The sequence below is a fragment of the Nerophis ophidion genome, unplaced genomic scaffold (assembly GCF_033978795.1).
Source record: "Nerophis ophidion isolate RoL-2023_Sa unplaced genomic scaffold, RoL_Noph_v1.0 HiC_scaffold_60, whole genome shotgun sequence".
Lineage (NCBI taxonomy): Eukaryota > Metazoa > Chordata > Actinopteri > Syngnathiformes > Syngnathidae > Nerophis > Nerophis ophidion.
This window is the reverse complement of record NW_026906982.1, coordinates 520,488-541,492: the sequence shown is the minus strand read 5'-3', so window position 1 is coordinate 541,492 and position 21,005 is coordinate 520,488. Positions and strand designations below refer to the sequence as shown.

At 39.7% G+C, this 21,005-nt stretch overlaps 1 protein-coding gene across 3 annotated transcripts; it reads left to right on the top strand.

The window, feature by feature from the left end:
• Positions 1-1,881: 1,881 nt before the first annotated feature.
• On the top strand, positions 1,882-14,664 carry LOC133547087 (uncharacterized). 3 transcript variants are annotated; one of them, XM_061892895.1, is made up of 5 exons: positions 1,882-2,155; positions 4,669-4,794; positions 7,293-7,933; positions 13,418-13,506; positions 13,582-14,664. In XM_061892895.1, exons 3-5 carry the CDS (start codon positions 7,330-7,332, stop codon positions 14,545-14,547), a joined length of 1,659 nt encoding a protein of 552 aa, XP_061748879.1. In that variant the 5' UTR covers positions 1,882-2,155; positions 4,669-4,794; positions 7,293-7,329; the 3' UTR covers positions 14,548-14,664. The 3 variants fall into 3 exon arrangements, with proteins under 3 accessions (XP_061748879.1, XP_061748878.1, XP_061748874.1); XM_061892890.1 differs by having other exon boundaries at positions 1,884-2,155; positions 13,418-14,664; XM_061892894.1 differs by lacking the exon at positions 4,669-4,794 and having other exon boundaries at positions 1,883-2,155; positions 13,418-14,664.
• The last annotated feature ends 6,341 nt before the right edge of the window (positions 14,665-21,005 follow it).

Genomic DNA, 21,005 nt, shown 5'->3' with positions numbered 1-21,005 from the left:
TAAAACTCTATGGAGAAAACATAGAAGAGGTACAAGTATTTAAATATTTAGGAATATGGTTTGATAAAAATATTAACTGGTCAACCCACATCAGCAAAATAGTGGAGAAAAGTAAAAAGGTGTTAAATATAATGAGGGCTTTGAGGGGTAAAGATTGGGGGGCTGATAGGTTGACATTGAAAACAATATATATCACTTTAATTCGATCTGTTATTGACTACGGATGCATTATTTATCAATCTGCTTCAAAAACACTACTTGGGAAAATAGACCGGATCCAGTCGCAGGCGTTAAGATTATGTTGTGGAGCTACTAAATCTACTCCAGTGGCAGCATTACAAGTAGAAATGAACGAAAAACCTTTGAACATGAGGAGAGATCAACTCTCAGCAGTTTATTGGGCAAACTTAAAAGGATCCAAGCAAGGACATCCAACCCGTCAAGTGCTACTAAACTGCCAAGAAAAAGAGAAGAAAAAAATGAATAGTTTTGGGTGGATAATAGGAGATATATGTATCAAAGCACAAATTGACAATATTAAAGTTAGCCCTACAGTACCAATTCCTGCAATACCACCGTGGATGTTTGAAAACCCAAAGGTAGACATGCAGTTACTGAAGAATAGAAATTTAAATAGTTACCAGATAGAACATTGGATTGAGGAAATGTTTTTTGATAACATCATGATATTCACAGATGCATCAAAAGCTATAAATAGTAAAGTAGGAGCTGCTGCAGTTATCCCACAGAGAAATATAGTGTTAAATAAAAGAGTCAGTGATAAACTATCTGTTTTTACGGGGGAATTGGTAGCAATTTATATGGCAGTTAACTGGATAGAGGAAAACAAAGCAAGGAAAGCAGTCGTGTGCTCGGACTCCAGCAGTGCATTGATGAGCATAAAAAACATAGCATCAGAAACAAGACTAGATATAGTTTATGAAATAGTTCAGGCAATCTACAGGATAAATAAAACGGGAGGTGTGGTAACATTTCTCTGGGTTCCTGCTCATGTAGGAGTTGATGGAAATGAGTTAGCTGATAGATACGCAAAACAAGCAACCACTAAAACAGAAGTAAACATGGAGATTAGGCACAGTAAAGAAGAAGTGAAGAGCATAATTAAGATAGAACACAATAAAAAGTGGCAGAATAATTGGAATAAGGAAACAAAAGGTAGAGAGTTTTACAAAGTCCAGAGGAGAGTAGGTGTCATGAGAGGAGGGGGTAGAAATAGGAAAGATGAACGCGTGGCGCAGTGGGAGAGTGGCCGTGCGCAACCCGAGGGTCACTGGTTCAAATCCCACCTGGAACCAACCTCGTCACGTCTGTTGTGTCCTGAGCAAGACACTTCACCCTTGCTCCTGATGGGTGCTGGTTGGCGCCTTGCATGGCAGCTCCCTCCATCAGTGTGTGAATGTGTGTGTGAATGGGTAAATGTGGAAGTAGTGTCAAAGCGCTTTGAGTACCTTGAAGGTAGAAAAGCGCTATACAAGTACAACCCATTTATCATTTAAGAATACATTATTACTAGAATGAGATTAGGCCATACATATCTAAATAGTTCACTAAAATTGATAGGCAAACATACTACAGGGCTGTGTGATTTTTGCCACCAGATAGAAAATGTTGACCATGTCTTAATACAATGTAGGAAATATAATAGAGAAAGAGAAATACTGGAAAATAAGTTAGCAAAAGAAAATATTAGGTTAGAAGTGGGAAGTATATTAGGATTGCATTCAGAAAACATAGGATAAAAAGCAATATACACATATTTAAAAAACACTGGGTTAAATAAAAGAATATAGAGTAGGGATCCACCTCGGTCCACACTCCATTACAGTAGATGGCGGTAATGCACACCAGAAGGTTGATTGCCAAACGCCATAAAAACAAAAGAAGAAGAAGGCTACGCATGCGCATGCGTGAACCGAGATTGCTTTCCGGATGGCGAATCAACTTTACCCTGTTTAAAAGACGTGAAGGGAAGTACTGCTAAACTTCCTTTATTTTGTTTTTAAACAAGCACAGCGGCACACAGGTTATCTACTTGTTTTTTATAATTCATCAAGGAACGTAAACCAGAAGCTTTCCAAGCTTCCCGACTAAAATAAGTAAAGTTTGAGTACATTTTGTGTCCAGGCGCCAAATGGTAAGTCTTTTTTTTTAAACGTCTATTTTGTTAGTCTATTAACTATCTCTTATTTCAGTGTGTAGACTGTGACAAACACACGTATACTATTCATATAAAACACAGAATAAGTTTACAAACCGTCACATCGGCCCAATTATCCAACTCAACATAATAATCCAACTCAAATTTTGAATTTTAAAATGACGGCATAAGGTGGCGACTTGTCCAGGGTGTACCCCGCCTTCCGCCCGATTGTTGCTGAGATAGGCGCCAGCTCCCCCCGCGACCCCAAAAGGGAATAAGCGGTAGGAAATGGATGGATAGCATAACGTAGTTTCAGCTACCGGAAGTGGATTTTTTTTTAAACGTTAATTTAGAAATTTCCACATTTACAGACAGACGAGAAACAATAATCAAAATAAGTACAAAACAGTACAAAATAAAACAGCGCCATCGGGTTGTAAATTCAAAGTAACTAAAATAGAATGCAAATATATACATATATATATATATACATATGTATATATATATATATATGTGTGTATATATATATATATATATATATATATATATATATATATATATATATATATATATATATATATACACCGTATTTCCTTGAATTGCCGCAGGGCATATAGTATGGTCAAACTCGTGACGTCACGAGTGAAACTTCCCCTGTCATCATTTTCAAAATGGAGGAGGCTGATTTCAATACCGGTAATTTGAAATGGCTTAAAGGGTAGAAGATTAAGAGCTGTTCAGTAGGATTTAAGGTCCAAGCTTACATCACACTCAAATGTTTACTGCATGCCTTTGGTAAGTTCCAGAGTGAGAAGAGGTTTTAAAATAATTTGCGCATGCTTACTTACCCCTTGTTTACCTGTATCTCACCTTTTTTGTAAGGGGCGCTGGAAGCCGGCAGACCCATCAGCGATCCTGTTCTGTCTCCCTGTAATGTTTGTCCTATCTTGAAAGGGATTGTGCTGAAAATGTTAATTTTCCTGAAGAAACTCTCCTGACGGAATAAATAAAGTACTATCTATCCATCTATCTATCTTTTACCGCATGCCTTTGGTAAGTGCAGGAGTGAGAAGAGGTTTTAAATTAATTAGCGCCCTGACGGCAATTCAAGGAAATACGGTATATATATATATATATATATATATATATATGTACATATGTATGTATATATATATATATATGTATATATATGTGTACATATATAAGTATATAAGTATATATGTATATATGTATGTATATATGTATACGCATATGTATATATATATATATATATGCATATATGTATGTATATATGTATGTATGTATGTATACGCATATGTATATATATATATATATATGTATGTATATTTATGTATGTATGTATGTATACGCATATGTATATGTACATGTATGTATATATATGTATGTATGTATGTATACGCATATGTATATATACATGTATGTATATATATATGTATGTATGTATACGCATATGTATATATACATGTATGTATATATATATGTATGTGTATATGTATTTGTATGTATATATATATATGTGTATATGTATATGTATTTATATATATCCATCGAGCCATCGATCTTCTTCCGCTTATCCGAGGTCGGGTCGCGGGGGCAACAGCCTAAGCAGAGAAACCCAGACTTTGTGTATATATATATATATATATGTATGTGTGTATATATATGTATACATGTATATATATATATATATATATATATGTATATATATATATTAGGGATGCACCGAAATGAAAATTTGTGGCCGAAACCATATAAAATTTAAGCGCTTGGCCGAATACCGAATAATGAATGCAGTTTTTCACAACTTTTTTCAATTGCATAAATAGCCTAGAATACATTTTTAGACATGTTTTTCAAGTAAAGTAAATTTTTATTGAATATTGATATTTTTTTAATATTCCAGTAGCCTTTGCTTTTCAAAAAAAGCACAGTTTTTCATTTATATTAGGCCTTCAAACAAAACATGCATTCCAAAAAAATAATGAAGTGCATTAAAGTGGATAAACCCACCACAAATGAATTATTGTCCTTTTGGCAAAAGTCTGCTTAGCCATAGTAGATAGGCTAATAATGTAAACAGAAGGCTCAAGTAAATCTCAATTAAGTGTGTGCTTGTAACCTCTTACACTTATACAGGTAGCCTACACAACAGGCTAATAATGTAAACAGAGGCCCCACTAAATCTCAATAAGTGTGTGCTTGTAACCTCATACACTTATACAGGTACACAACATATCCCAGGCCGGAACAGATTTGTCAATAACAGTACTTCAGCTTCAGAATGAAAAGAAGGAAACTAACTATGTATAAAACAATTTTAATGTAATTTATTTTAATATAAATAACTTTAGCCCGGTCTATTTGCCACATTTCAAACATCCTGGTGAATGCGTCGGATATGGCTGCTGCCGTATGGGACCCTCTGAACTCCTGTGAGTGAAGTACAATGTTTTGTAACCTGAAATCCTCGTCTACCCATTGTGCAGTTCAACTCAGCATGCTGGTGGGGCTGACATCCGCGCTCCATATGTCTGTCTTGAAGCTGAAGTGAATATCATTATCTTTAACCAAGAGCTCGTGGACGCGGGCTGCAACACTGTCATACATCTCCGGTAAGCACACATCAGAAAAATACTGTCTGCTCGGTATCGTGTAACGGGGCTCAATGTGCTCCATGAGTCTCCGAAAGCCGATGTCCTCCACAACACAAAACGATTGATCATCCAAAGCCATAAACTCCATTACCTTCTTTGTAATTCCGTTTGCTTTGGCACTGTCAGTCGCAAACTTTTTCAGCCGCAGACGTCTCTTTCTCGTACTCGATATGCTTTTCTGGGTGTTTGGCTTTTAAATTATAAATTAAAGCAGTAGTGCTGAAGGTCTTTGCTGAGGCACTTCCTCAAGACAGTTTGGCTGAACATTCGTTGCAAACTGCAATTATTTTGTCACTTTCCGACACTTTAAAATATCTCCACACTGCTGACATTTTTCCGAAGGCGCCAGGTTACAACGTCACCGCGTCACTGCACGTTGGTTGATTGCGTCACTGCGTCAAAAAATTGCGTCATTGCGTCACACGCCACTATTCGGCCTTGCTTTTAACTCATTCCACCGAAGGCCAAATGTGGCTTTTTTTGCCATATTCGGCCGAATATATTCGGTTACTGATTAATCGGTGCATCCCTAATATATATATACATATATAATAAAGTACAAAGCCATAGGCTCACTCAATTTCAGTAAATAACTTAAATTTGGAACACAGCATCATCGTTTTCACAGTTATTTTGTTGTTATAGATGGATAGAAATTTATTTAAAAATAAAAGATTAAAATTAAATTAAAGAAAATCTGTCTAAGCCTGGGCCTCTGGAGAGGGGGTCCAGACTGAGGCCAAGGGGAAAAAAATTAATAATAAAAAAAAAACCCTCATAGCCTTAGTACACATCCCTCTTACATGTGTGTAAGAGGGAAACATCAGAGAAAACAAAAGACATGAAAGACATTAAAGCAGCAGAGCTGATACAACCAGCCACTTCTGCATACAGCTATGAATAAAAGGTAGAGCGTGTTTTAATGTAGAGTTTTAAATATTTTTTAATGGCACAAAAGACAGGTCGGGTATTGAGAAACTTACATTTATGAATACAAACCTTAGCCAATAGAATAATGAGGTTGCAAAGGTAAAGCATGATTTGTGTATAACTCAACTTAAGTTAGTTTGCAACATCACAAGTGATAAATTGACCTTCCAAACAAAAACTTGGCCATTTTTTTTTCACTCTTGCATTTAAGCAAGAACTTTGGTCAGATATCCGTAATCATGTTTTCAGATTAGTAGACATAACACATGATATTATTGCAGGGGTGTTAAACTCGTTTTTTTTGTTTTGTTTGTTTGAGATAATTTTTTGAAATTTCTTATGCATTTTAGTATTAAAAATATTTTTTCACGTACACTGTGAAAAAAATAAAATCAAATCTGTATATTTCCCATTTAATTTCTGGTCACCATTTAAAAAAACAACTACATTATAACATAGCAGGGCTGAGCAATATGGACACAAAAAAGTATATCTCGATTAGTGTTGTCCCGATACCGGTACCAAAATTATTTTGCTAGTTTTCGGTACTTTTGTAAATAAAGGGGACCACAAAAAATTGCATTATTGCCTTTATTTTAACAAAAAAAAAATCATAGGGTACATTAAACATATGTTTCTTATTGCGAGTTTGTCCTTAAATAAAATAGTGAGCATACTAGACAACTTGACTTTTAGTAGTAAGTAAACAAACAAAGGCTCCTAATTTAGTCTGCTGACGTATGCAGTAACATATTGTGTCATTTATCTACCTATTATTTTGTCAAAATTATTAAGGACAAGTGGTAGAAAATGAATTATTAATCCATTTGTTCATTTACTGTTAATATCTGCTTAGTTTCTCTTTTAACATGTTCTATCTACACTTCTGATAAAATGTAATAATCACTACTGATTGGCACCTGGCCACAGCTGAGGGGAAACAGCGCTCAGGGAGACAAGCAGGAAACTACCAAAAAAAGAGTGCTGACAGGAAATAAAACAAACACAGAAGAAAAACTAAAACATAACCAAACTGTCAGGGACAAGCCTGACAGTTATTACATGATATAGGTACACTTGCAGTGGGTATATTAAAGAAATTACATATTGTTATGAAGGTGTCTGTTACAACATGATATATGTACACTTTTGGTGTGTCTATAAAATATATTACATATTGTTATGAAGGCCTGTGTTACTACATTGTGTATGTATATGTATATGTATATATATATATATATATATATATATATATATATATACACATACTTGCAGTGTGTATATTGTACATAAATATTGTTATGACAGTGTCTGTTACTACATCATATACACTCGCAGTGTGTATATTGTACGTATTACATATTGTTATGAAGGTGTCTGTTACTACATTATATATATACTTGCAGTGTGTATATAAAACATTACATATTGTTATGAAGGTGTCTGTTACTACATTATATGTACACTTTTGGTGTGTCTACAGCTAATATTCTTTCTTTGCCCCGTTTTTTTTTTTTTTTTTACAGAATTAACTGAAGTCGTACAGAAGACTCCTTACTAGCAATGCGTCCTGGATTTTTAGGCACTAAAGAAAAGGCCTGTCCTGCGTTCCAACAATCGACTGCCATTGCTCCGCTCTCTTCACCTCGGAACAGTCATGTCATGAGTGATTCAGCGGGTCACTCGGAGGACGAACTGCTCAACACCGCGGAAGCAAATCGGTCTGAGCGACACTGTGAAGGCAGTCATCTAGCCAGCCTCCAACAGGAACAAACTGGAAGCCAAGCAAACGCAGCAATTGGACTGGTCCAGAGATCTCACCGACGACCGGGGACATCAGAGACGGTCAATGAAAATGGCAAATCATTTTTAGATTCTCCCATTTCATCAACGAAGACAAACGCCAGCTACCACCCAACGCAGCAGCCATCGCATAATTCACAGAGGGCTTTGGATTTTGGACAAATGAGAGCGCAAAATCTCAACTTTGCCCCTTTGACCGTTGGTGGGAAACAGATGTGTTCTACCCCGTTAAAATGTGGACATTCGCCAAGACGAGGACAAAAGCCGCCAACAGATGAACAAATACAATCCGTGATTGAAGAAAGGCTTGCGTACTTTACGACTTTAAACAACAGTGATCATGGATCTGCAGCCACTACCAAAGGTACAACAGTCACACAACAAATATAAAGTTCAAGTACCAATGATTGTCACACACACACTAGGTGTGGCGAAATTATTCTCTGCATTTGAGCCATCACCCTCGATCACCCGAAAATGTTGGTGATTTAACCCACAATTCCAACCCTTGATGCTGAGTGCCAAGCAGGGAGGTAACGGCTCCCATTTCTATAGTCTTTGGTATGACTCTGCAGGGGTTTGAACTCACAACCTACCCATCTCAGGGCGGACACTAATAGCCAACCTTCGTCTGGATTGTAAACACTTTCAGCAGTTGTGGAGCGGGTGCAGCCCGTAGAAGTGAAGTTAAGTGAATTATATGTACAAACCCCGTTTCCATATGAGTTGGGAAATTGTGTTAGATGTAAATATAAACGGAATACAATGATTTGCAAATCCTTTTCAACCCATATTCAACTGAATACACTACAAAGACAAGATATTTGATGTTCAAACTCATACATTTTTTTTTTGCAAATAATTAACATAGAATTTCATAGCTGCGACACGTGCCAAAGTAGTTGGGGAAGGGCATGTTCACCACTGTGTTACATCACCTTTTCTTTTAACAACACTCAATAAATGTTTGGGAACTGAGAAAACTATTTGTTGAAGCTTTGAAAGTGGAATTCTTTCCCATTCTTGTCTTATGTAGAGCTTCAGTCGTTCAACGGTCCGGGGTCTCCGCTGTCGTATTTTACGCTTCATAATGCACCTGGGGATAGGTTGATTGGCAACCCTAAATTGGCCCTAGTGTGTGAATGTGAGTGTGAATGTTGTCTGTCTATCTGTGTTGGCCCTGCGATGAGGTGGCGACTTGTCCAGGGTGTACCCCGCCTTCCGCCCGATTGTAGCTGAGATAGGCGCCAGCGCCCCCCGCGACCCCGAAAGGGAATAAGCGGTAGAAAATGGATGGATGGATGGATAATGCGCCACACATTTTCGATGGGAGGCAGGTCTGGACTGCAGACGGGCCAGGAACGTACCCGCACTCTTTTTTTACGCTCTTGTAACATGTGCTGCATGTGGCTTGGCATTGTCTTGCTGAAATAAGCAGGGGCGTCCATGAAAAAGACGGAGCTTAGATGGCAGCATATGTTGTTCCAAAACCTGTATGTACCTTTCAGCATTAATGGTGCCTTCACAGATGTGTAAGTTACCCATGCCTTGGGCACTAATGCACCCCCATACCATCACAGATGATGGCTTTTGAACTTTGCGTCGATAACAGTCTGGATGGTTCGCTAAACCTTTGGTCCAGATGACATGATGTGGAATTTTTCCAAAAACAATTTGAAATGTGGACTCGTCAGACCACAAAACACTTTTCCACTTTGCACCAGTCCATCTTAGATGATGTCAGGCCCAGCGAAGCCGGCGGCGTTTCTGGATGTTGTTGATAAATGGCTTTCCCTTTGCATAGTAAAGCTTTAACTTGCACTTACAGATGTAGCGACAAACTGTATTTAGTGACAGTGGTTTTCCGAAGTGTTCCTGAGCCCATGTGGTGATATCATTTAGAGATTGATGTCAGTTTTTGATACAGTGCCGTCTGAGGGTTCGAAGGTCACTGTCATTCAATGTTGGTTTCCGGCTATGCCGCTTACGTGGAGTGATTTCTCCAGATTCTCTGAAACTTTTGATGATATTATGGACCGTAGATGTTGAAATCCTTAAATTTCTTGCAATTTCACTTTGAGAAACGTAGTTCTTAAACTGTTTGACTATTTGCTCACGCAGTTGGAGACAAAGGGGTGCACCTCGCCCTATCCTTTCTTGTGAAAGACTGAGCATTTATTGGGAAGCTTTTTTTATACCCAATCATGGCACCCACCTGTTCCCAATTAGCCTGCACACCTGTGGGAGGTTTCAAATAAGTGTTTGATGAGCATTTCTCAACTTTATCAGTATGTATTGCCACCTTTCTCAACTTGTTTGTCACATGCTGCTTGCATCCAATTCTAAAGTTAATGATTATTTGCACACAAAAAAAAGTTTATCAGTTTGAACATCAAATATGTTGTCTTCGTAGCATATTCCACCGTATATGGGTTGAAACATATTTTCCCAACTCATATGGAAACAGAGTTTGTATACAGCGATTTACAGTGTAAAACCCTTTTATCTAAGTTATATTTTTAAACCAGTGTGGGTGACACCGGGAGCAAGTGGATGAAGCGTCTTGCCCAAGGAAAACAGCTGTGACAAGGATGGCAGAAGCAGGGATTGAACCTAGAATTTAGCCGCTCTACCAACCGAGAAACACTGCCCCAAAATAGCATGCGATAATTTGAATACCGTATTTTCCGGACCATAGGGGGCACAGCCGATGAATGTTCTATTTCAATTTTTTTTTCATATATAAGACGCACCAGATTATAAGGCGCATTAAATGCCTACTGAAATGAGAGTTTCTTATTTAAACGGGGATAGCAGGTCCATTCTATATGTCATACTTGATCATTTCGCGATATTGCCATATTTTTTCTGAAAGGATTTAGTAGAGAACATCGTCGATAAATTTCGCAACTTTTGGTCGCTAATAAAAAAAGCCTTGCCTGTACCGGAAATAGCAGACGATGTGCTCGTGACGTCACGGGTGTGAGGTCTCCTCACATCCTCACATTGTTTATAATGTGAGCCACCAGCAGTAAGAGCAATTCAGACCAAGAAAGCGACGATTTCCCCATTAATTTAAGCGAGGATGAAATATTTGTGGATGAGGAAAGTTAGAGTAAAGCACTAATAAAAAAATTTAAAAAAAGGAAAAGGTGACGGCTCCAGGCGGTGGCTTTTTTTCTTTTCTTCTTTTTTTTTCTTTTTCATGAAAAAGGGAGGTTTTTGTGGTTGGTGCACTAATTGTAAGTGTATATTGTGTTTTTTATGTTGATTTAATTAAAAAAAATATATATTTTTTTTTTTTTTAAATAAGAATTAATAAAAAATTATTCTGCGGCCCTGTACCAATCGGGCCATGGCCCGGTGGTTGGGGACCACTGCTTTACACCACTGCATCCCACGCTTTGCATTTGACTTGGTGATTTATGGATTAGATGCAGCTGACCGGCCATGGAAACCCATTCCATGAAAACTCTCTGCGTACTGTACGTGGGCTAATAGGATGGTCACATGAAGTTTGGAGCTCTATAGCAACCGACTGTGCAGAAAGTCTTTGCACTATGCGCTTCAGCATCCGCTGACCCCTCTCTATAAGTTTATGTGGCCTACCACTTGGTGGCTGAGTTGCTGTTGTTCCCAAACTCTTCGCTTTTCTCATAATAAAGTTGACTTTGTTATATTTAGGAGCGAGGAAATTTCACGACTGGATTTGTTGCACAAGTATCATCCTATGACTGGAAATCACTGAGATCGGCCCATTCTTTCACAAATGTTTGTAGAAACAGTCTCCATGTCTAAATGCTTGATTTTATACACCGGGCCAAGTGATTAAGGCACCTGATTCTCATCATTTGGATGGGAGGCCAAATACTTTTGGCGATATAGTGTATCACTAAACTTAGTTGTAAAAATTTGCTTCTGCGTCTGTCCTTGACACCCTTATTTCAGGCCGGCCCCTCTGGAAACACTGTGGAAACACTCCCCACCCACACTGCTTGGTGCCACGTCTGAACTGCTGTGACTTAGATTACCATAGTAACTAATTAGATTACCATAGTAACTAATTATATTACCATAGTAACTAGTATATCATGCAAAACCGCATATTTCAACCAATGAAATACTTTGTATACTTCAAGACTTATGGTCATTTGAAAACATCACTGCACATCATAATGGCAGCTATACTTTCCATGTTAAAGATATAAAAATATTTTGGAAATGTGCGACGGGCCAGATTGAAAAGCTTAACGGGCCACATGTGGACCTTAATTTCCTTAGGACTGGTCTATAGGAACTGCTTGGGGTCATAAATACAAACATGTCAAAAACATATGTCATGAGGAATACTTGGAATCATACTTGCCAACCCTCCCGATTTTCCCGGGAAACTCCCAAACTTCAGTGCCCCTCCCAAAAACCTCCAGGGGCAACTATTTTCCCAAATTTCTCCCCATTTCCACCCGGACAACAATATTGGGGGCGTGCCTTAAAGGCACGCTTGTAGCGTCCTCTACAACTTGTCGTAACGTCCGCTTTTCCTCCATACCAACAGTGATACAATATATGCGGATTTTACACACACACACAAGTGAATGCAACGCATACTTGGTCAACAGCCATACAGGTCACACTGAAGGTGGCCGTATAAACAACTTTAACACTAACAAATATGCGCCACACTGTGAACCCACACCAAACAAGAATGACAAACACATTTCGGGAGAACATCCGCACCGTAACAACATAAACACATCAGAACAAAGACCCAGAAACCCTTGCAGCACTAACTCATCTGGGACGCTACATCATACACCTCCTGCTACCACCAACCCCCCACCCCCCAACTCCCGAATTTGGAGGTCTCAAGGTTGGCAAGTATGCTTGGAATATGAAGATATCACAACTCTTTGTTTTAAAGATTTTGAACCCAGTTATTGCGAAAATTAATTTTATTTGAAATGGGGTCATTTTTGCCTTAACACACAACCTTTTGGGTGTGACGTTAGACTTGGCTTAGCTGCACCGATACATAAATAAGAATAAGCTAAAAGGAAGCCGCTCGTCTTTAACCCTTGTGTGGCGTTCGGGTCTGTGGGACCCATTTTCATTTTTTTATGAAAAGAAAAATTATACAATTAAGTATTCCAACTGAAACTCACTGACTTTGGCTCATTTTCTGTGAATAACATATCAATACATATTTAATGACCTCCCCCTTGCACATTTCTATTACATTTAAGATGTCCGGGTCCACTGGACCCGGGGTTAATAGAAGTGTGGAAATTGATGTTCTGTGTACCACATACACTCACAGCAGGCCTAGACAGGAGGAGGACAGAGTGTAGGTACACAAAACATCAGCGGGTCAAATGTGCGAGAAAATGAGAGCAACCTTGTGTGGGAACGGCAGGTGCAGAAACACAAAAGAAGAATCCCTGTGGGATGCAGGAACTGGCAGAGAAATTTTCTGGGCAATGTTCATATTACTCAGCCAGCGTTTGAACAGATGCTGAACAGATGTTTACCTTATCTCAATAAACATCTGTTGAGTATTTTAACATAAAAGTGTTTGATTGTGAGGCATTAAAAGCCACAAAATGCAATGGGTTCATCAGACCCACAAACGCTGGCTGAGTAACAACAATATGACCACTACACAAGGCTTAAACCCACGGTTAGCGTGGACCAGCTGAAGGAGCTCTGTGGAGTTTCCTAACTGGAAGAAAGCAAAAATGATTTGGAAAGGAGGGGTCGGTTCCCCTGTAGTAGTTCCAAGCGCCCAAAACCCTATCCCAGAGTCAGAAAAAGATACGATGGATAACGACTGTCCCTTTTATGCCCACAGAATGTCAGGAAGTGATGATGGAAGTCACCGCGACCTCCACCAAGCATCAAGAGCAGCCAATTGTTACAAAGCGCCACCCTTTTTTCAAGGTCAGAAATGGCTCATTACGAAATCTAAATAAGTCTTTTGGCTCCAATATGAGCAATAAACTAAAACGTTGCCAGGATCCTCATGCCAAGCTGGTCAAATTTGCAAAAAGTGGAAGTAAGGGTGAGAGGACACCCACTGGACAAAGTCTAGAGGAAGCACAATACGAAGACATTTCAGACGATGACGGAGAAAGGATCAAAGTATGTTGCAAAACACCCCAGTACGAAGACATTAGCGATAATGAGACATTTGAGATGCCATCGCCGACTGAATCCAGAATGGCACCGACACAAAGTGACACCTACCCACAGCGGGGCCAGACTGATGCTTATTGTGTTATTCCTCTAAACCTTTTGTCCCTGAAATATGAAGCCCCAAAAGCCCAGCGGGACGTTGATGAAGGTGCAACAAAAGAGACTAGGGAGCAAGGTCAACCAGCGCCAGCTTCGATACCGTCATCAGTCCCCAGTTTAGAGGTCTACGACTCGTCGGAAACGTACCAACAGGTCAACGCCATGCAATTCGCCGAGCATTTCGTCGTGCTTGACGACGAAATGGATGAGATGAAAGAAACCTTACAGGAGGAAGGTTTTGCATCCGTTGAGCTTGACAGCGGTGAAACTGAAGACAGTTGCGATTACTCCTCTGGATCGGAGCACAACTATATGACCGTGTCGGAGCATCTGCTGAATAGATCAGCCCCGTCGTGTTCTGAGGATGTTCATTCTGACCACAAAATTAAGGTAGAACATCGGCAAACATCTGTGGGTTTTAAGGGAGTTAAACACAAAACCAAAGAACCAACCGACAACTTGATAACAAATAAGATTATTATCGTTGATTCGTCAGATGATGAAAATGAGGTGCAACTGATTGACAGCACAGATTCTCTGCATGTCCACATCAGTACCTGCAGATCTATCACACCAGGAGGTGGTATCAGCCTGGACTGTAACGGGAGAAAACATCCCAGGAACAAAAGACTCTTGTCTGGGTCACTGGTTCCACGGAAAAAAGCATTACTTGAAAACGACCTTTGACAGTACATGACTTTTGTGTGTGTACACATGTCACCTGAACAGTTTTGTGTTATTTAGACGCAATATGTTCAACTTGCAGGCAGTATTTTTATTTTCAATAAAAGTCATTCCAAAATGTTCTTCTCTAAGTCAGTGTTTAACCATGGGTCCAAGAGCCGGACCGTTGTTGGGCCGTGAGTACCCCCTACAGGTCTGCCAGAAAAAAAATTCACAGCTGTGGTCCATATGGTCTACAGTGGTACAGAGTTGAAAATACACGTTCCCACCACTTTTGGCAGTGATCCGTCAGTCTGTTGACCGAACAGTGCATGACCGTGGTCGGGAGCAAAAATCATGAAGATGTTGTCTTAATGATGATTATTAATCACAGGCAGGTCAGGTTGACAGGAGCCCCTCACAGCAGTCAGAGCCGAGGGGAGTCCCACAACCCCGCACATCCAGACTGGAAATGAAATGTGCCTGGGCAAAGCTGCCGCTTGGTTTATCAATCAATCAATCAATCAATGTTTACTTATATAGCCCTAAATCACTAGTGTCTCAAAGGGCTGCACAAACCACTACGACATCCTCGGTAGGCCCACATAAGGGCAAGAAAAACTCACACCCAGTGGGACATCGGTGACAATGATGACTATGAGAACCTTGGAGAGAAGGAAAGCAATGGATGTCGAGCGGGTCTAACATGATACTGTGAAAGTTCAACATGATACTGTGAAAGTTCAATCCATAATGGATCCAACACAGTCGCGAGAGTCCAGTCCAAAGCGGATCCAACACAGCAGCGAGAGTCCCGTTCACAGCGGAGCCAGCAGGAAACCATCCCAAGCGGAGGCGGATCAGCAGCGCAGAGATGTCCCCAGTCGATACACAGGCGAGCAGTACATGGCCACCGGATCGGACCGGACCCCCTCCACAAGGGAGAGTGGGACATAGAAGAAAAAGAAAAGAAACGGCAGATCAACTGGTCTAAAAAGGGAGTCTATTTAAAGGCTAGAGTATACAAATTAGTTTTAAGGTGAGACTTAAATGCTTCTACTGAGGTGGCATCTCGAACTGTTACCGGGAAGGCATTCCAGAGTACTGTAGCCCGAACGGAAAACGCTCTATAGCCCGCAGACTTTTTTTGGGCTTTGGGAATCACTAATAAGCCGGAGTCCTTTGAACGCAGATTTCTTGCCGGGACATATGGTACAATACAATCGGCAAGATAGGATGGAGCTAGACCGTGTAGTATTTTATATGTAAGTAGTAAAACCTTAAAGTCACATCTTAAGTGCACAGGAAGCCAGTGCAGGCGAGCCAGTACAGGCGTGATGTGATCAAACTTTCTAGTTCTTGTCAAAAGTCTAGCAGCCGCGTTTTGTACCAACTGTAATCTTTTAATGCTAGTCATGGGGAGACCCGAAAATAATACATTACAGTAGTCGAGGCGAGACGTAACAAACGCATGGATAGTGATCTCAGCGTCTTTAGTGGACAAAATGGAGCGAATTTTTGCGATATTACGGAGATGAAAGAAGGCCGCTTTAGTAACGCTTTTAATGTGTGACTCAAAGGAGAGAGTTGGGTCGAAGATAATACCCAGATTCTTTACCGTGTCGCCTTGTTTAATTGTTTGGTTGTCAAATGTCAGAGTTGTATTATTAAATAGAGTTCGGTGTCTAGCAGGACCGATAATCAGCATTTCCGTTTTTTTGGCGTTGAGTTGCAAAAAGTTAGCGGACATCCATTGTTTAATTTCATTAAGACACGCCTCCAGCTGACTACAGTCCGGCATGTTGGTCAGCTTTAGGGGCATGTAGAGTTGGGTGTCATCAGCATAACAGTGAAAGCTAATACCGTATTTGCATATGATGTCACCTAGTGGCAGCATGTAGATGCTGAAGAGTGCAGGGCCAAGGACCGAACCCTGGGGAACTCCACACGTTACCTTAACGTAGTCCGAGGTCACATTGTTATGGGAGACACACTGCATCCTATCAGTAAGATAAGAGTTCAACCAGACAGGGCTAAGTCTGACATACCAATTCGTGTTTTGATACGTTCTAATAAAATATTATGATCGACAGTATCAAAAGCAGCGCTAAGATCGAGGAGCAGCAACATAGATGACGCATCAGAGTCCATCGTTAGCAATAGATCATTAGTCATTTTTGCGAGGGCTGTCTCCGTGGAGTGATTTGCCCTGAAACCGGATTGAAAGGTTTCACATAGATTGTTAGACGCTAAGTGTTCATTTAACTGCTCCGCAACAATTTTTTCGAGGATTTTTGAAATAAAGGGAAGGTGAGACACCGGTCGGTAGTTTACCATGGGGTCAGGATCGAGGTTAGGTCTTTTAAGAAGAGGATGATTAACTGCTTTTTTGAATGCTAGGGGAACAGTGCCCGAGGAAAGTGATAAGTTTATAATATTTAGCACTGATGGACCTAATAATACAAAGAGCTCCTTGATCAGTTTCCCAGGAAGAGGGTTAAGTCAACATGTTGTTTGTTTTATTCCATTTACACGTTGTAACAATTCCTCTAATGTTATTTCATCAAAACAAGAGAAACTATTTTGGAGGGCAGTATCCGCCGTATATACAGTCGTATCTGTGTTAATAGAACCCCGTTGCAGCTGGGACGAATTGTCTTTAATCTCCTTTCTAATGACTTCAATTTTCTTACTAAAGAATTGCATAAAGTCATCAGCTGAGTGGGTGGAGCTACTGGAGGGGGTCCCTTGTTGGGTTAGCGATGCTACCGTACTAAACAGAAATTTTGGATCGTTTTTATTACGGTGGATGAGATTTGAGTAATATTTAGCTTTAGCTAAGGTAAGCATGCGTTTATAAGTTATTAAACTATCACTCCATGCTTGATTGTGCACCTCAAGTTTAGTCGTGCGGCATTTGCGTTCCAGCTTTCTACATAATTTCTGAGCTCTAGTTTCTTCTGTAAACCACGGGGTGCGCTTTTTTGGAGCCTTTTTTAACTTTAGCGGTGCTATGTTATCAATGGTTTCGCGCAGGGCGTGGTTAAAGTTGTTAGTGAGGTTATCAATAGAGCCCACATACTTTGGGAATGGTGCCATTACCGAGGGCAGTAGGTCAGCAAGAGTTGTCGTTGTGGCAGCATTAATGTTGCGGCTGCTATAGCAGTTATTATTACTATTAGTTTGACGAACATGCGTCTGAACCTCGAATTTTATAAGGTAATGATCGGACAATACTTTAGTATACGGGAGTATCGTAACTTTGGAAACGGTGATGCCCCAGACAAGCACTAGGTCTATCGTATTACCGTTGCGATGCGTGGGTTCATTTATTATTTGTGTGAGACCACAGCTATCAATTACAGTCTGGAGCGCTACGCACGGTGGGTCCGATGGGGTATTCATATGGATATTAAAGTCCCCCATTATGATTATATTATCGGCGTGTGTCACTAGATCAGCAACGAACTCTGAGAATTCATTGATAAAGTCCGAATAGGGCCCTGGGGGGCGGTAGATAACAGCCAGGTGTAGAGGCAGAGGTGTGACAGACCTCATAGTAAGCACCTCAAACGATTTATATTTATTATTTATGTTAGGACTAAGGTTAAAGTTTTCGTTGTATATTAGTGCGACCCCCCCACCCCTTTTAAGCAGACGGGCAATATGCGCATGTGTAAAGTTAGGAGGACATGCCTCATTTAGCGCAAGAAAGTCGTTTGGTTTAAGCCAGGTTTCACTGAGACCGATGACGTTAAGATTGTTGTCTCTGATGATATCATTAACTAACAACGTTTTGGGAGACAATGATCTTATGTTCAAAAAACCTATATTATAGGTAGTGGGCTGTTTTAAGGAATTTTTGATCAAATTATCCGTAGTAGCAATATTAATAATGTTGTGTTTATTATGCCCAGTGCACTTAGTATAATTACGACCATATCTAGGAATTGATACGGCGGGAATTTTCCGATTGTTTGATTGTTGCTTTGATAAACTGCACGCATCATGGTTAGCCACCTCAGTAACAGGGATTTTCCGATTGTTTGTTGCTTTGATAAACTGTACGCATCATAGTTAGCCACCTCAGTAAAACACATGTCCAACTCTGAAACACTCAGAGCAGAAAAAACTTGTTCTAATTTAACTGACTCCTTAACTTGTTCTAATTTAACTGACTCCTTACCCAGACCAGTAGTCTCGCATCTTCCATTTAAATCCGGCTGCAGGATGGAGGGAAGTGGTGTTCTGTGGGGATTAGCCTTCTGCTTTGCTTTTAGCCCCGCTCGGCATCCGCGTTTCCGATCACACCGCTGGCGTCTGCTCCGTAGACGGCCCCCGCTGCTACTAGACTCCCCTGCTTCACAGGCCGCTGGATGTAGCCGCCGAATTATTCCCATGCTAGTTAGCAAGTCTAGCACGCACGCGTTTATCAGTCCAAAACGGCCCGATATGTCCACATCCAGAAGTGTCTGGCGGTCGTACGTGATCACGGAGTTTACAGAACAAGATGAAAATGTTTCTTTAGTGTGGCACTCAAAAGACATGTACCCTGAAGGAAATGGTTAGTGTATGCTTTGACAAGACGCTCCGTGACCTGCTAAGAACTCTTCCCCTTGAGAAGCAACGGAACTGGTCCAAATACCTACCATGAGTCACATTGGCCTACAACACTACCATTCTTTTCAGTCCATTGGTGAGTTTGCACATTTCCTTACCTTTATATTCCCCATCAACATCCTCCTCAGCCAGGTTTCAGACACCAGCAAGGGCAGAGTCGAAGACTGGGTGATCTGCTAAGAACTCTTCCCCTTAAGAAGCAACGGAACTGGTCCAAATACTTGCCACGAGTCACATTGGCCTACAACACTACCGTTCTTCAGTCCACCGACGAGTTTGAACATTTCCTTACCTTTATCTTTCCATCAACTTTCTCCTCAGCCAGGTTTCAGACGCCAGCAAGGGCAGAGTCGGAGACTGGGTGACCTTCAAAGAACTGTTCCCCTTGACAAGCAACGGAACTGGTCAAAATACTTACCACAAGTCACATTGGCCTACAACACTACCGTTCTTCAGTCCACCGGCAGCTCACTTACCAGTGAGCTGCCTCTATTTTTTTAAATTGTATTTATTTACGAGCAAGCTGGTCTCGCTTTGCTCGACATTTTTAATTCTAAGAGAGACAAAACTCAAATAGAATTTGAAAATCCAAGAAAATATTTTAAAGACTTGGTCTTCACTTGTTTAAAATAAATTTATTTATTTTTTTACTTTGCTTCTTATAACTTTCAGAAAGACAATTTTTGAGAAAAAATACAACCTTAAAAATGATTTTAGGATTTTTAAACACATATACCTTTTTACCTTTTAACCTTTTAAATTCCTTCCTTTTCTTTCCTGACAATTTAAATCAATGTTCAAGTAAAAAAAATGTTTTATTGTAAAAAATAATAAATAAATTTGAATGTAATTCATTTTAGCTTCTGTTTTTTCGATGAAGAATATTTGTGAAATATTTCTTGAAACTTATGATTACAATTTAAAAAATTATATCCTGGCAAATCTAGAAAATCTGTAGAATCAAATTTAAATCTTATTTCAAAGTCTTTTAATTTTTTTTTTACATTTTTGTTCTGGAAAATCTAGAAGCAATAATGATTTGTCTTTGTTAGAAATAAAGTTTACAATGATGCACGGAGGTATGTAACAATTTGATAGACAAGTTATAGTATTTATAGTCACAGTGAAGTGTTTTTTTAATAAATCAGCGCAACGTCCCAATCCCATCGTTCATGTTAATGAGCCAGTCAATAAAAAAAGTGATTGTTATAACATATCTTTTCATTCAAATTGACAAAGACAAACAATGCAGAAAAAAATTGACATCCAGCCCTTTTTTTTTTTTTTCAAAACAATGTGAAGAACTGGTCGGAATTTAACCACTTTATGGAGTTATTTTTCAAACAACACTAAAAAAAAAGCCAATGGATCACCACCACCTCTGCAGTCTTGCAGCTGACCGTCAAGCATTGGTCCGAATTCTGCATTTGGGTGTGGAAGCATATCTTGAAGAAGTAACTCATGCCAGCAGAGGTGACCACGTGTTGCCCGAGAATGTCCTATTGCGTTCGGGAGAACACCTCGGAAGCCAGTTTTGATCACACAGACCCCTTTTTTGGAGATACATCCAACTACTTGTGCTTGATTTAAGTGGCTTACACCAAGATTGATCAAGACTGACATATGTCAGGTAAATAGGGTAGGACTACAAACCCCGTTTCCATATGAGTTGGGAAATTGTGTTAGATGTAAATATAAACGGAATACAATGATTTGCAAATAATTTTCAACCCATATTCGGTTGAATATGCAACAAAGACAACATATTTGATGTTCAAACTGATAAAAAAATTTTTTTTTTGCAAATAATCATTTACTTTAGAATTTGATGCCAGCAACACATGACAAAGAAGTTGGGAGAA